General features: G+C 37.7%; 2 protein-coding genes across 2 annotated transcripts; one reads left to right on the top strand and one right to left on the bottom strand.

Moving 5' to 3' along the window:
- Window positions 1-495: 495 nt before the first annotated feature.
- Window positions 496-1726, bottom strand: LOC133030494 (uncharacterized). The gene is made up of 3 exons (XM_061103252.1): window positions 1582-1726; window positions 1219-1499; window positions 496-1122 (listed from the first exon to the last, which is right to left on the bottom strand). The coding sequence occupies exons 1-3, from the start codon at window positions 1724-1726 to the stop codon at window positions 496-498; spliced, it is 1053 nt and encodes a 350-aa protein (XP_060959235.1).
- Window positions 1727-5990: 4264 nt separating this feature from the next.
- On the top strand, window positions 5991-11926 carry LOC115698691 (phosphatidylinositol 4-phosphate 5-kinase 4). The gene is made up of 9 exons (XM_030625829.2): window positions 5991-7432; window positions 7787-8514; window positions 8940-9107; window positions 9655-9820; window positions 9902-10021; window positions 10190-10383; window positions 10532-10662; window positions 10764-10833; window positions 11151-11926. The coding sequence occupies exons 1-9, from the start codon at window positions 6905-6907 to the stop codon at window positions 11437-11439; spliced, it is 2394 nt and encodes a 797-aa protein (XP_030481689.2). The 5' UTR covers window positions 5991-6904; the 3' UTR covers window positions 11440-11926.
- The last annotated feature ends 2622 nt before the right edge of the window (window positions 11927-14548 follow it).

Here is a 14548-nt window from a genome sequence, read left to right as displayed (position 1 = left end):
TATGGTATTATTTTGTTCGGGTTCTTTGTCTTTGGTTAATTTTATTATAGTATATTATATTGACAGTATTATACAAAAATAAGATATATAATTTTTTTTTTCAATGAAAATAATCTTTATTAGACAGAAATATCCGTTAATACAAAGAACTGAAGAGCAAGAGGAATACCACTCTCAGAAAAAAGAGACCTGACCAATAACAAGCACCACGTGCCATACAGTGCGCGGCTTTGTTAGCAGACCTTTTACATGACCAATAAAAATATTACTTAAAGAAGATAAAATAACTTGACAATCTTTAACTAATAAACCAAAAATAGAAGGCATAGATACCGAACTAAGAATAGCTTGAACAACTAAAATGCAGTCTATCTCTAAAATGACATTTGACCTATTATTCCTCTTTATCCAACTAAATGCTTCTTTGACACTGAGAACTTCTGCAATTTCGAGTCGGCAACTGACAGAAGAAATAGTTAGAAACGCCTCCATCACTCAGTCATCGCAGTCACGTGCTACAAAACTCGTGCCTATCTTATTTGTGGCTTCAAAAACCGCCCCATCCACATTAATTTTTAATTGACCAGCAGCCGGTTTGGACCAGTAATCTCTTGTGTCAGTGCGATTGGAAGCCAGAGACACCGAGCCCAGCCGCTTAGACTGAGCACTCGTCCATTGTCGAAGAGTGGTACGAGCCAGCCAAATAACATCAGCAGCACTACAGCTTCTACCATTCCAAAGTATATCATTCCGAGCCTTCCAAATTGCCCAACCAACCATGACGGCTTCTTCCACCAACCCCATATTGCCCACTGCCAACACTTCCATAAACCAGTCAAAAAAATTGTTTGTTGTGGAATGGCCAACACCTAACGCAGAGTGGAGCCAACATGAATGAGCAAAGGGGCATTGAACCAAAACATGGAACATTGACTCTTCCCCATAGCTGCACAACACACAATGCAACTCCACCGGAACATGTTTACTAGAAAGTTGAGTATGCGTAGGCAAACAACCCGAAAGATTTCCAAACAAAATGTAAAACCTTAGAGGAGCTTTAATCTTCCACAACATCCTCCAAACATCATCCTCAATAGAGGAGTTCCAACTACCATTGACCGACTGTAGATGATTATAGGAACTTTTGACGGTGAAAAAACCAGTTGGATCCTTATTCCAAAATCAACTATCACTCGCAAGATTAACACTCAAAGGCACCTGTTTGATGAGCTCAACATAATGGGAATCAAACAAGTTCTCAATAAGCTCCAAGTCCCATTGTCTACTACCTGGCTTCATGAGTTGAGACACTTTACAATTGGTCAGTGCCGGATGATTAGAGACCACACACGGATTATCTTCAGACAACAGCCAAGGCGTGTTAAGCACCTCAGTAGATGAACCAGGTCCTATTCTCCTACGAGCACCATCTTTGAGCAGCGTTTGTGACTCAAAGACACTACGCCATATATAAAACTCGGATTGCCACCCAACTCGGCCTCCAAGAATGTACAGTTAGGAAAATATCGAGCCTTATATATCCGACCCACAAGGGAGTCCTGATATAGCAACCTTGCTTACCCAACAAAGACAGATTATACTCACGCAAACTCCGAAAACCCATCCCTCTAGAGTTCTTAGTTTTGCATAGTTTCCTCCAACTAAACCAACTCACACCTTTCCTGCCACCCGAACTCCACCAATACTTAGACATAAGGCTTTCCATATGTGAACAAGTTTTCAAAGGCAATAAGAACACAGACATAGCAAAACTTGGCAAAGCTTGTGCTGCAGTTTTTAATAGAACTTCACGCCCAGCAGTAGACAAGAAACGACCCTCTCAGCTTTGAATGCGCTTCTGCATTTTGTCTTTCAAGAACCCCAAGATAGCATCCTTATTTCTTCCCATGACACAAGGGAGCCCAAGATAAGTACTATGTTCATCTGCAAGTCTCATTCTAAGGATCCCACACAATCGGTCTCGAGCAGTATTAGGCACATTATTATTGAAGAACACAGAGGACTTACTGAAATTAACCTGTTGACCAGAAGCGATCTCAAATAGCTGAAGTATATATAATATATTCGAAGCCTCTCTATCAGTTGCGCGACAATAGACATAAATATCATCGGCAAAAAGCATATGAGATATAACCGGAGCACCAGTAGCCACCTTGCAACCTTTAAGCCCACCATCCCGCTCAAACTTCCATATCAAAGATGAGAAGCCCTCAGCACAAATAAGAAATAAATAAGGTGATAGAGGATCACCTTGTCTAATACCCCTCCCAGGAACAATCGGACCCAACTCATGCTCGCCATGAATTATTTTATACCGCACAGAGTTAACCGTAGCAATAACAAGATCAACGAAACGCAAGTCAAATTCCATTTTACTCATCATAGCTCGAAGAAAGCCCCACTCCACACGATCATAAGCTTTACTAAGATCCAGCTTGAGCGCCATATAGCCTTCTTTGCCTTTACGCTTTCTTTTGAGATAGTGCATAACCTCAAACGCTATCATAATATTATCAGTAATAAGGCGTCTCGGGATGAAAGTAGATTGGTTTGGGGATATGACCCGAGGCATCACTTCTTTTAAACGGTTCGCAAGCACCTTAGACACTATCTTATACAAGACATTGCACAAGGATATGGGTCGAAGGTCACCCATCGAAGTAGGTTGTTTCTTCTTCGGAATCAAAACAAAATTCGTGTCATTTAGACCATCAGGAATACTACCATCCGTAAAAAATTGGCAAACTTGGTTCACAACATCGCTCTTCACTATTTTTCAGTATTTATGGAAAAAGCCTTGGGTATCATACCATCGGGACCAAGAGATTTATCAGGATGCATACTAAACAGAGCTCTTCTAACTTCTTCCTCCAAAACCAGCCTAAGTAAAGCCAAATTCTGATCCACGGTAATTGAAGAAGTAATCTCCTCTACCACAGTTGAGTAATCAACCACATTTGAAGTAAATAAGGTATTGAAATAATCAACCATAACATTCTGTAACCCATCCTCCCAAGTAACCCATTGACCCACATCATTCATAAGGTGAGTTATAGTATTGTGTTTCTTTCTAGAAGTAGCTTTAGCATGAAAGTACTTACTGTTACTATCACCTTCTTGAAGCCACAATTGTTTAGAGCGCTGGCGCCATAACACTTCTCGTTGGTTCATAACTTCACTAAGATTCAGCTCAGCCTCGCGGAACTTCTGAACAGATATAGCATCGCGCCCCTTCTTCCAATCCTTGATCTCCCGTTTCCAATGGCTAATTCGTTGCTTAAAGTTGCCTGTATTGTAACGTCCCCCTTTCAAGCCTCCATTGGGTCCTCACACCCACGGAATGAATGGCTCTTATACACGAGTACACCACTCTGGCTGCTTCCTGGATTGATGGCTGACCCTACAGACCAACACGAGGTTTCCAGCATGCTTTGTCCTCACTCGCACGCTTCCTGGGAAAACTTCCCAAGAGGTTACCCATCCTGAAATTACTCCCAAGTCAAGCTTGCTTAACTGTGGAGTTCTTTCGAGATGGGCTACCGAAAAACAAGATGCACCTTGTTGATATAGGTAGTACCAATCAATCCATTTAAGCCCTCTTCAACTGTGTAGTCCCATACCTACACAGTCTCAGAATCATTCCACTTGACCTTTCCCTTCAGAATGGCGTACTCGTGTATAAGAGCCATTATTCTGTGGGTGTAAGGACCCAACGGAGGCTTGAAGCGGGGACGTTACAAATGGTATCAGAGCCTTGACCCAGCCAAAAGTGTGGTCGACGAGGACGTCGGACCCCGTAAGCGGGGGTGATTGTGACAGTCAGTAGTCCCGTGATCCGTAAGGGGAAATACCGGGTAAGCTGTGCAATCCCACATCGCCTGGGGAAGGTCAAGTGGGATGATTCTGACACTGTGTAGGTATCGGACTGCACAGTTGAAGAGAGCTTAAATGGATTGATTGGTACTACCTATGTCAACAAGGTGCATCTTGTTTTTCGGTAGCCCATCACGAAAGAACTCCACAGTTAAGCGTGCTTGACCTGGGGCAATTTTAGGATGGGTGACCTCCTGGGAAGTTTTCCCTGGAAGCGTGCGAGTGAGGACAAAGCATGCTGAAAACACTCGTGTTGGTCTGTAGGGTCAGTCGCCAGTCCATGAAGCAACTAAAGTGACGCACTCGTGTATAAGAGCCATTCATTTCGTGGGTGTAAGGACCCAATGGAGGCTTGAAGCAGGGACGTTACAAATGGTATCAGAGCCTTGACCCATCCGGAAGTGTGGTCGACAATGGCGTCGGACCCCGTAAGGGGGGTGATTGTGACAGTCAGTAGTCCCGTGATCCGTAAGGGGAAATACCGGGTAAGCTGTGCAATCCCACACCGCTTGGGGAAAGTCAAGTGGGATGATTCTGAGACTGTGTAGGTATGGGACTACATAGTTGAAGAGGGCTTAAATGGATTGATTGGTACTAACTATATCAACAAGGTGCATCTTGTTTTTCGGTAGCCCATCACGAAAGAACTCCACAGTTAAGCGTGCTTGACCTGGGGCAATATCAGGATGGGTGACCTCCTGGGAAGTTTTCCCAAGAAGCGTGCGAGTGAGGACAAAGCACGCTGAAAACACTCGTGTTGGTCTGTAGGGTCAGTCATCAGTCCATGAAGAAGTCAGAGTGGCGTACTCGTGTATAAGAGCCATTATTCCGTGGGTGTAAGGACCCAATGGAGGCTTGAAGCGGGGACGTTACAAATACAAGATGCACCTTGTTGATATAAGTAGAGGCGATGTGGGATTGCACAGCTTACACAGTATTTCCCCTTACAGATCACGAGACTATTGACTGCACCTTGTTGATATAGGTAGTACCAATCAATCCATTTAAGCCCTCTTCAACTGTGTAGTCCCATACCTACACAGTCTTAGATTCATCCCACTTGACCTTCCCCAGGCGGTGTGGGATTGCACAGCTTACCCAGTATTTCCCTTACAGATCACGGGACTACTGACTGTCACATGTATAATCTCGCCCCCACGCTTGAAGAGATTCTCTTTCTTCTTAATTCTTTTATTTTATAAATATTTTATTAAACTTATAATTATTAATCGATTAATTAATTAAAAAATATATACATCAAAACTTATTTATTTAATTTCTCATTTTTTTTTAATATTTTTATCAAAAATTAAGATTAAAAAAAAAAAAGATTTTTCTATCCTAAAATATCCCAATTTGTACTTTTAAAAAAATATCATATTTATAAGGCTAATTAGTAATTTTTTCCCCGAACTTTAACATGTACTAAATCATGCCCCCTTAACTTTTTTGGCCGTTAAAAATTCACATATTTTTAGTTTCAACCTGCCCAATAATTTTTAGTTTTTAACTTGAAATATAAATATGTATTTTTTATTTTTTTTAAATCTAATTTTTTGAATTAAAAACTAAAAATAATAATTATATAAAAAAAAAGTGAAAAACAGTTTGGACGAGTTAACCCGACCAAACCAACGAAATTATTGGGCAGGTTGAACTTTTTCTAATTTTTAATTTGGCGGGTTACAATTAAATATTTGTAACCGATATTTATATTAGATTGGTAAAAATATACTATAACCCGACTAAACCGACCTACGTACACTCTTAATTTACACACGCTTCGCTTATAAATAAATGATGATGTTAACAATTGGGTATATGTAAATTGAAATTCTAGTCATTTAAAGGCAGGATCTAACTGTCCTTTCCTTGTAGGGATTGTTGGGAAATCATGCTTAACGAATTGGTTTATTTTTTATGCTTAACGAATTGTAAAAAAATTTCACAAAAATTGGTAGAACATCCAAAGTAACTACGATGTGCAACATCATATTATATATTTAGATTATAATTTCTCCAAAATTAAAATATGGTAGGAGCAAAAGACATGTTTCCATCATATAAACTCCTATATAGTTATAAAAAAAGTTCTCTCTCCTATTTTGTTTCTTCAATGCCAAACACACCCTTACCAAATTGATGATTTACCCAAATATTCGGTTACACATTGAGTATTTAAGAGAGAAAGGCAATGGAAAGAGAGGTATGAGAAAGAAGAGCCATTAAAATTAAAGAGATATATATAGGATAGTAATAGTTGGTTTTGGTTTCCCCTTGAAAAGAGCAACAAAAGTTGCATATGAGAGTCTGAGATTAGTAAGCTATTAACTTGACTTTTTGACCATGCACATCTCTCCAGATGTCATGGTTCGTAGATGTTGTAGGACACGAACGGTCAGACCTAGTCTCTTTCTAAATCACAATCAGAATCACAGAACACATATCCCTTACTATACCCACAAATCCACCCTTTGGAAAAGAAAACTCTTTCCTTTTGAGTTGACTTGTGACAAATTTTCCATTCTTTTTCTGTCAAACTCTTTCTAAGCCGGCAGGCATTCTGTTTCTTTCATAATGCTGTATTATTATTATTATTATTAATCAATTAATTAATTATAGAGTTAAGAAGTAGGTTTTTCTTTTATTAATGTTAATGTGCGTGGTGATGTGATTATAGAAAAAGACTCTTTTAAAGTAATTGGAGAAGAAGATAATGAGAGCCCCTCAATACCGAAACTTGTCACCAAAATGATGAAACGGTTTTCCATGTTGAGAAAGCCATTGTTTGGTACAATTGCTCTTTTGGGTTACTTCAGAAAATCATCAAACAAATCCACAACAACGAAAGAAAGTGGCAAAGAGAAATGATCATCATCATCATCATCATTATCAAACTAACACATTTTGCTCATCTGGGCACTGATCAATATTGGTCATGATCATCATCTTGGCATCGTGAACAACAATAGAAAAAGGAGAAAAAAAAAACAAAAAACGACATCCAAAAATGAGCAGAGAAAGCAGTAGTAATAGCAGTAGCATGATAAAGGCATGGGAGGCAACGGTGCGGAGGACACAGGCAGCGAAGAAGCGCGCGAATAGCATATTCGGAACATCAATCATAGCTCACGTGGACGCCGAAAATGAAGAGGAAGAGGAAAACGACAGTGGGATGAGTGTGGTTGGAGATATGTACCACGCAGACAAAGTCCTTCCTAATGGGGACTACTACACAGGGCAATGGTCTGATAACTTTCCTCACGGACAAGGCAAGTATCTATGGACCGATGGGTGCATGTACGTGGGAGAGTGGTTCAGGGGCAAAACTATGGGTCGAGGACGATTCAGTTGGCCGTCTGGGGCCACCTACGAAGGCGAGTTCAAAAGCGGGTACATGGATGGGACCGGTACTTATACTGGCCCCAATGGAGATACTTATAAGGGACAATGGATCATGAACTTGAAACATGGTCATGGTGTCAAGAACTATTTTACTGGTGATTTATATGAGGGTGAATGGCGTCGAGGCTTGCAAGTAAGATAACATTTGTATATATTGTATATACTTACTTACACATAACCTTCCCTTGTTTAATTTCTCTGAACGTTATATCCATTGTTCAACTGTTATTCATATACATATACTAACCATTGATCAAAATGTATGTGGATGAATGAGGATTAGCATTACCTTCGTATAAATTTATATAATAGAGTTACTAAATTTTCAATCTTCCTTCTTTACTTTTCATTACTGGTTACTAGATTTCACTGCATTTTCCATCAGAAGCTGTTATGGTTGCAAAAGAAAAATAGAACAAAAATAAATCTTTTCTGAATTTCTTAAATTTTTACTACATTTTCCATTAATGGAGATTTTGGTAAGCAGGAAGGTCAAGGGAGGTATCAATGGAAAGAAGGTAACCATTACGCTGGGGAATGGAAAAACGGTGAGATATGCGGGAAAGGGATGTTCATATGGACGAACGGAAACAGGTACGACGGTTACTGGGAAGAAGGAGTCCCAAAAGGCAGCGGTACCTTCAAATGGCCGGACGGTAGCTTCTACGTCGGCAATTGGAGTCGTGACCCGAGAGAGCAGAACGGCACTTACTACCCTTCTGGGTCTTCTCCAGATGCCAATCTCGACTGGGACCCTCAACAGGTCTACACCGTCGACCTCTGCGATTGTCGTATCTCTCCCAGCGAGAAGGTCTCCATCTTACCCTCCCAGAAGAAACTTGCCGTTTGGCGCTCTTCCAAGGCCAGCGAATCCGGCGGCGGAGGAGAGAGGCCGAGGAGGATGTCTGTGGACGGGAGAGTTGGGGCGGCCGTTGAGAGACCCTTTGATAGGATGCGGTTGTGGGAGACTGGTGGAGATGAGAGGGTTGGGTTTGGTGCTGGGGGACTGTTATGTGGTAGGAGAGAGAGTAGTTGTGAGGAGTATAGTTATGCAGGTTTGAATGGTGAAGATGCTAATGGGAATAGGAATGATATTCCTAAAGCGGGTTTGGGACAACAAATGAGAGTGCCCCAGAAGACTAAAAGACAAGGGGAGACCATTTGTAAAGGCCATAAGAATTATGACCTTATGCTTAATTTGCAGCTTGGAATCAGGTATTCATTATTTCTTTAAAACCAATGCTCTATCTATCTATCTTAATTAACATTTTGTTTGTTTTTCTGTCTCCAATTCTTGTCAGCTTGTTTTTTCTTTCTTCATAGGGTTGTTCCTGTTTTGATGGTTTGTGGATCCAAATACAATTGTTATAATTAGAGGCATTGTTGTGGCTATGGTTAACACGACTTTCTTCTTGTTATGCAGTTTATTAGATTTATGTTTCATGCATTGGTTCTGTATAGCTGCTGTGCTGTATTTATAAAATTCTTTGTTCTTTATATATAATGTTGAGTTGAAACTGATGTGATCAAGTTTCATCTTCATTTGAAGGGATTATGTTGATGGAAAAAAAGTTTTGTAATTGTATTAGATTTTGCAATTGATAGTTAAAGGTTTTAACATTTTTGACTCATTATTGTAGACATGCTGTTGGAAGACCAGCTCCAACTGCATCTCTTGATCTAAAGCCGTCTGCTTTTGACCCCAAGGAAAAATTATGGACAAGATTTCCTCCAGAAGGAACTAAATATACTCCACCACACCAATCTTGTGAATTTAAATGGAAGGATTACTGTCCACTTGTCTTCAGGTCAGGCATTATAGTACATAGCTCCCACACACACACACACCCCTCTCTATTTTTTTTTAATTACTACCAAAATTGTCTGTGCCCCCCAAACTATTAATAATAAAGCTGATAAAGCTGGAAAACAGACTAAACAAATTTTGTCTGAGGATCTTTTTAAGTTTCTCATAGTGAGGGAATCAAGCAAATTTGTAGAAACAGAAAGCTCGTAAAACAAAATTTATTTTGTGTTTGTTTTGGATATTGGATTTTACCAAGGAAAAACTTTGTTAGAGAATATAGTACACTTCTCTTGAATGTATGTTATAATTATTTTATGTTTTGTAAAATTATACAAAATTTAAGTTTTATTTTTTCTATAAACAGCTCTCAATTTTTTGTTTGAATTCAAACAAAAGAAAATGAAATCCATCAAAATTCATTATTTCCCTCTTGAAATCCAAGATCCAAATAGAGGATTTGTTTACTTATTAATTTTGGTTCTAGTACTTACCAAAAAGTCATGTGTGAAGTTTATCACCTATTGATCTTTGCCTTGACATGTTCTCAGGACATTAAGGAAGCTGTTTAAAGTAGACCCAGCTGATTACATGATATCTATTTGTGGCAATGATGCACTTAGGGAGCTTTCGTCTCCTGGAAAAAGTGGTAGTTTCTTTTACTTGACCAATGATGACCGTTACATGATAAAGACTATGAAAAAAGCAGAAGTAAAAGTGAGTTTTGATGCATGGTTGATCTTTTCCAGTTTTGCCTGAAATTCTTAGCTAATCATGTTACCTTGTCTTGTGGTCAAGGTGCTTATAAGAATGTTGTCAGCCTATTATAACCATGTTCGAGCATTTGAGAACACTCTGGTGACTAAATTTTATGGTCTACACTGTGTAAAGTTAATGGGGCAGCCTATACAGAAGAAGGTAAAAAACTGCATACTTAGTTTTCTTCCAAGCATATTATAAGTAGTTACTTAATTTTCTTCCAAGCATAATATAAGCAGTGTTTTTCATGAAGTGAGGAGGCTGTTGCTTCTTCTACTTACAACAAGATAGATTGACCATTATTAATTAATTGATGTTGTATTTAAGGTACGTTTCATCATTATGGGGAACCTTTTCTGTACCGAATATACAATTCACAGGCGTTTTGACTTGAAGGGATCTGTCTTGGGTCGAACAACAGATAAGCCTGAGACAGAGATTGATGGAACCACAATCCTGAAAGACCTTGATCTTAACTTTATATTCCGACTTCAGAAGTCATGGTTTCAGGACTTTTGCCGGTGAGAAAGCCAAACCAAGCCTCCCCAACTCATAGATTTGGCCGAAAAATTGAACTGCTTTATGAGTTTTCTTCATCTTCAAACAGTGTACTTTATGTAAAATCTTTCCAATTAAGTCAGCCTTTATATATTTTCTTTTCTGTTGCAGGCAAATTGATAGAGACTGTGAGTTCCTTGAACAGGAGAGGATCATGGATTACAGCCTTTTGGTTGGCCTCCATTTCAGAAATACATCAGCTGCTGGCCATCTTATTCCTTCTGGAGCTCGAACTCCCGGTGGTAACTTTTCCTCCTACAAGACTTTGTACTCAAATCTTTGCTCCATATCTCATTTTGCTTTGCTCTGAACGCATGAGACTGTATTTTTTACTTTCTTGCAGGTGATGATAATGATGGGAGTCTCCAACTTTCAAGGGCAGACATGGATCAGCTTCTTTTAGATCCATCCAGGTAAAATGATTCTGCCATAGTTGTCAATTTTAATATGGTTCAAGAGGAAGGTACTTATATTGATAAGGCTGCAACTTTTAGGATTATTAAAATCAACTTGAAGAATTATACACTTTTTTTAAGATACATGAAGTGGAGAACTTGAATCATTTAAAACCTCATTTCCTTGACAGGAAATAATAGAATAGTAGTTATCTCTATTACAGGAAGGACTTTTGATGTTGAAGCATATAGTTTTCTCCACAGATTACTATTCATGGATATAATAATAATTTAATTACCATGAAATCATGATTATCAATTTGGATGTGTTGCAGGTGGGCTAGTATAAAATTGGGTATGAACATGCCAGCAAGAGCTGAACGGACATTGAGAAAAAATGACTTAGAACTTCAGCTTATAGGAGAACCCACTGGAGAATATTATGAAGTTATACTGTTTTTTGGTGTCATAGACATACTTCAGGACTATGACATTAGCAAAAAGCTTGAACATGCCTACAAGTCCATTCAGTATGATCCAACATCTATTTCAGCTGTTGATCCCAAACAGTACTCAAGGCGCTTTCGCGAGTTCATACTCAAAATTTTCGCTGAAGACACTTGAACTAGACATTTTAAGCAAATAAACGGCTGCATTGTCTGGTTAACATACAGAATTTGATTCTATTTTTGACAGCAATTCATTGATTTCAGAAGTTGTTCATCAGCTCGAACTCAAATACAACATTTTTGCCTTTCACTTTTCCACCATTTTGAGGTACCATATTAGACCTCCAAAAGCAAATTACATCACTTTCATTAGTATTTTGTCTCCTTTTTTTCCCTTATATATAATGCTACAGCTAAAATATTCCCTATACTATACACTGCAGCAAAAAAGTGCTGTTATAATTAGAGAAGCATTGCTAGTGTACCCCAATTGTAAAAAATGTATCCATATGTATTATTCTTTTCTTTATTTCTTTTTCCAATTTATTTTGGCTCAACTGATAAGGAGATCTTTGGTCTTTTTCTTGAGCTTACACTGAATAAATTTTTGAATGTAAGGTTGTTATCTCTTTATTTATTTACATGACAAATGATGTTCTTTTCAGATTCATATGCTTAAGACCATTCCTACCTCTTCTTTATACTTTTCACTTGTAATAAAGTTTTCCCTAGTTACAATATCATTCCTCAAAATCGTTTTAGGAACAAATTAATTATATTCTATGGTAATAAGTAAATAAAGGTATTATAAAAAAAAACTACTTTACAAAAATATCATCTTTAACAACAATAATAATAGTAAGAATCCCATAATCATCATTTCGAAAAATATTTATGTGCAATTGTTTGGCACATCGATTTACTCTTATTACTTTTTAAAAAATAACTTTCTAATACGTTATTTTCATTTATATATAGGAAAAAAATTGAATAATTAGTGATTTTGCTCCTGAATTTTTTAAATTCCGCCTTCGAAAATATACGGTTTATTAAAAATTGGGAAAAAAACAGGAATATTCTAAAAAGGGAAAAATATTACAACAATACTGTGGGCCGGCCCAATGAACATTTGTACAGCCCAAAAGGAAAATATTACAAAAATACCACTTGCCATTACCTTCAGCCGCACGTCACAAACGGAGAGGATGAATGAAGCTCCATCGATGCAGTCGGCCACGCAACCATAATGAAACCAGATCGAACATAAAACAGCTGTAAATCCCGTCGAATTTCAATAGGAAACGATCAAATCCAACGATCTAAACATAAATTTTTTAAAAAAAAGAGCAGGACAACCGTGGAGAAACTGAAATTCAACATTTGATTTCGGTTTTTATAGTGCAATATCACTCAAACGATCGTCGAAAATTCAGATTGAAGCAATGTAAATCTGTATTGAACAGATCTGGAGCTCCCCCTCAAATCCAAAAAAAAGGTATGAACTGATTTTTTTTTCAACAATGATACACAGCATTTTTAGTTGCATTCTGGTTGATTCAATGGTGTGCAACAGGCAATTCATATGGTAAAACCAATAAACAAGAACTGATTCTGATTAAGGAACCAAGGGATACTAATAACTTTTTTTTAATTTTTTTTGCGTTGGCTTACAGTTGCATTATCGTTTGAAAATGGTTTAGAAATCATGAAGAAGTGTTATATGACAAGTACCAAGAGCTAGCATATATACAAGGTAAGATGTATGTTAATGGTAGCAAATTAGTTTTATAATAGTTGTAAATCGATCTAATTCGAATAAACATGATGAAAAATGACAATGAGTAAGAACTATGTAATTTTGGGGATATAATTGTGGTTTTTCAGTTGGTTTACAGTTGCATAATCATTTAATAATAGTTTCATTACGTTTTTTGCAGGAATTTATTGTGGAAAAGATAGAGGACGAACGAGTTTGAGAAATGGTTAGTTTCCCAAAATTTAAATGAAGTTTCTTAATAGTTTTATTCTCGTTTCTTTGTAGTTTATTAACAACCAAAAAATGGCAAAATCAGAATCGGGACGGGAAATACAATGCTTCGAACAAAGGAACGAGAGATAGAAGTAAGTTTGTACTCTATTTCATAACATAATAAAACCAAGTTTTAAAATTCGTTGCCTCGGACTAATAACCATTGCAAAAACACGGGAAAGGAAAGACATTCCATTCCTAGTCTTCTACAATGGAAAATTCGATGATCGAATGAATTATGAAAATTATGAAGCCGATGGACACTACATTTCGCCAATTGTAACTATGAAGATTTGCAAATGTAAACTCAAAGATGCCCTGGAATGCAACCAAGAAAACACTGTTTTGCAACTGAAATATCAAGTGAAGGAAGGATACCAACCATTGAGGATAAAGGATGATCAAAGCCTGCATTTCTACATACAACTCAAACTGAAAGACCCCGACTTCACAACATACCCAATGTGTGTGAATGTCATCAACAACCCAACAACAACCATCGATGCAACATTCTTTGGAAATGACAATTCATTAATTACACATAGAAGCGCCTTCCAACCAATCGAATACAATGCAAAGAACAACGGAAGACTCAACAAATCAACAACATATAATTGAAGCAAGAGAATGAATTTGGGGAAGAAAGTTTTGACTTCATGGACTATGCAAAACTTGTGGCAGAGGAAATGGTTGAGCAACCGGAAAACAACGAAAAAAGGAACCGTAAATCACAAACATTATGACGAACTACTAATCACGATCCGCATCATCCGAAATAGAAGAAGCACAAATATACAAAGACAAAGAAACAACGCGAGTGTGCTTGGTTTCTATGCAATTAGGAACAACTTCCAATTCGAGTTAAAAATCATGTGCAAGAACATACAAGATTTGTTGTTTGGATCCAAAATGCAAGTGGGCACTAACAAAGCATCCGTAAACGGCCAACAAAGTCATTCATCATTCGAAAGTACGACAGAAAGGTGATACACACTTGTGATCTAAACATCAGATTTGCCGACAAGAGACAAGCTACAACGAAATTGATTGGAAACTACATCAAGCCACGGTTCACCAACATAAAATAACAGTAAAGACCTGAAATCGTTTGGAAACATAAAAAAAAACAGTAAACAACTAACCCTAAAAGAAATTGAAAAATGCAGTATAAAAAGAACAATAAAACTATATTAAAACAACAAACAAACTAAAAAACATATACAACTATAGAAAAATATAGAGCAAAGATTTGAAA

Source organism: Cannabis sativa, chromosome 8 (assembly GCF_029168945.1).
Source record: "Cannabis sativa cultivar Pink pepper isolate KNU-18-1 chromosome 8, ASM2916894v1, whole genome shotgun sequence".
Taxonomy (NCBI): domain Eukaryota; kingdom Viridiplantae; phylum Streptophyta; class Magnoliopsida; order Rosales; family Cannabaceae; genus Cannabis; species Cannabis sativa.
Note: the sequence above shows the minus strand (reverse complement) of the source record. Positions and strands in the feature narration are given on the sequence as shown.

What these genes read in the sequence shown, in the direction of transcription:
- LOC133030494 (XM_061103252.1), bottom strand. Translation starts at nt 1,726, where the DNA reads ATGGAAAGCCTTATGTCTAAGTATTGGTGGAGTTCGGGTGGCAGGAAA. An exon ending in GTATAATCTGTCTTTGTTGG is followed by an intron (nt 1,500 to 1,581) that starts GTAAGCAAGGTT and finishes ACATTCTTGGAG; the next exon opens with GCCGAGTTGGGTGGCAATCC. An exon ending in ATGTTGAGCTCATCAAACAG is followed by an intron (nt 1,123 to 1,218) that starts GTGCCTTTGAGT and finishes AATCATCTACAG; the next exon opens with TCGGTCAATGGTAGTTGGAA.
- LOC115698691 (XM_030625829.2), top strand. Translation starts at nt 6,905, where the DNA reads ATGAGCAGAGAAAGCAGTAGTAATAGCAGTAGCATGATAAAGGCATGG. An exon ending in TGAAAAAAGCAGAAGTAAAA is followed by an intron (nt 9,821 to 9,901) that starts GTGAGTTTTGAT and finishes CTTGTGGTCAAG; the next exon opens with GTGCTTATAAGAATGTTGTC. An exon ending in GGCAGCCTATACAGAAGAAG is followed by an intron (nt 10,022 to 10,189) that starts GTAAAAAACTGC and finishes GTTGTATTTAAG; the next exon opens with GTACGTTTCATCATTATGGG.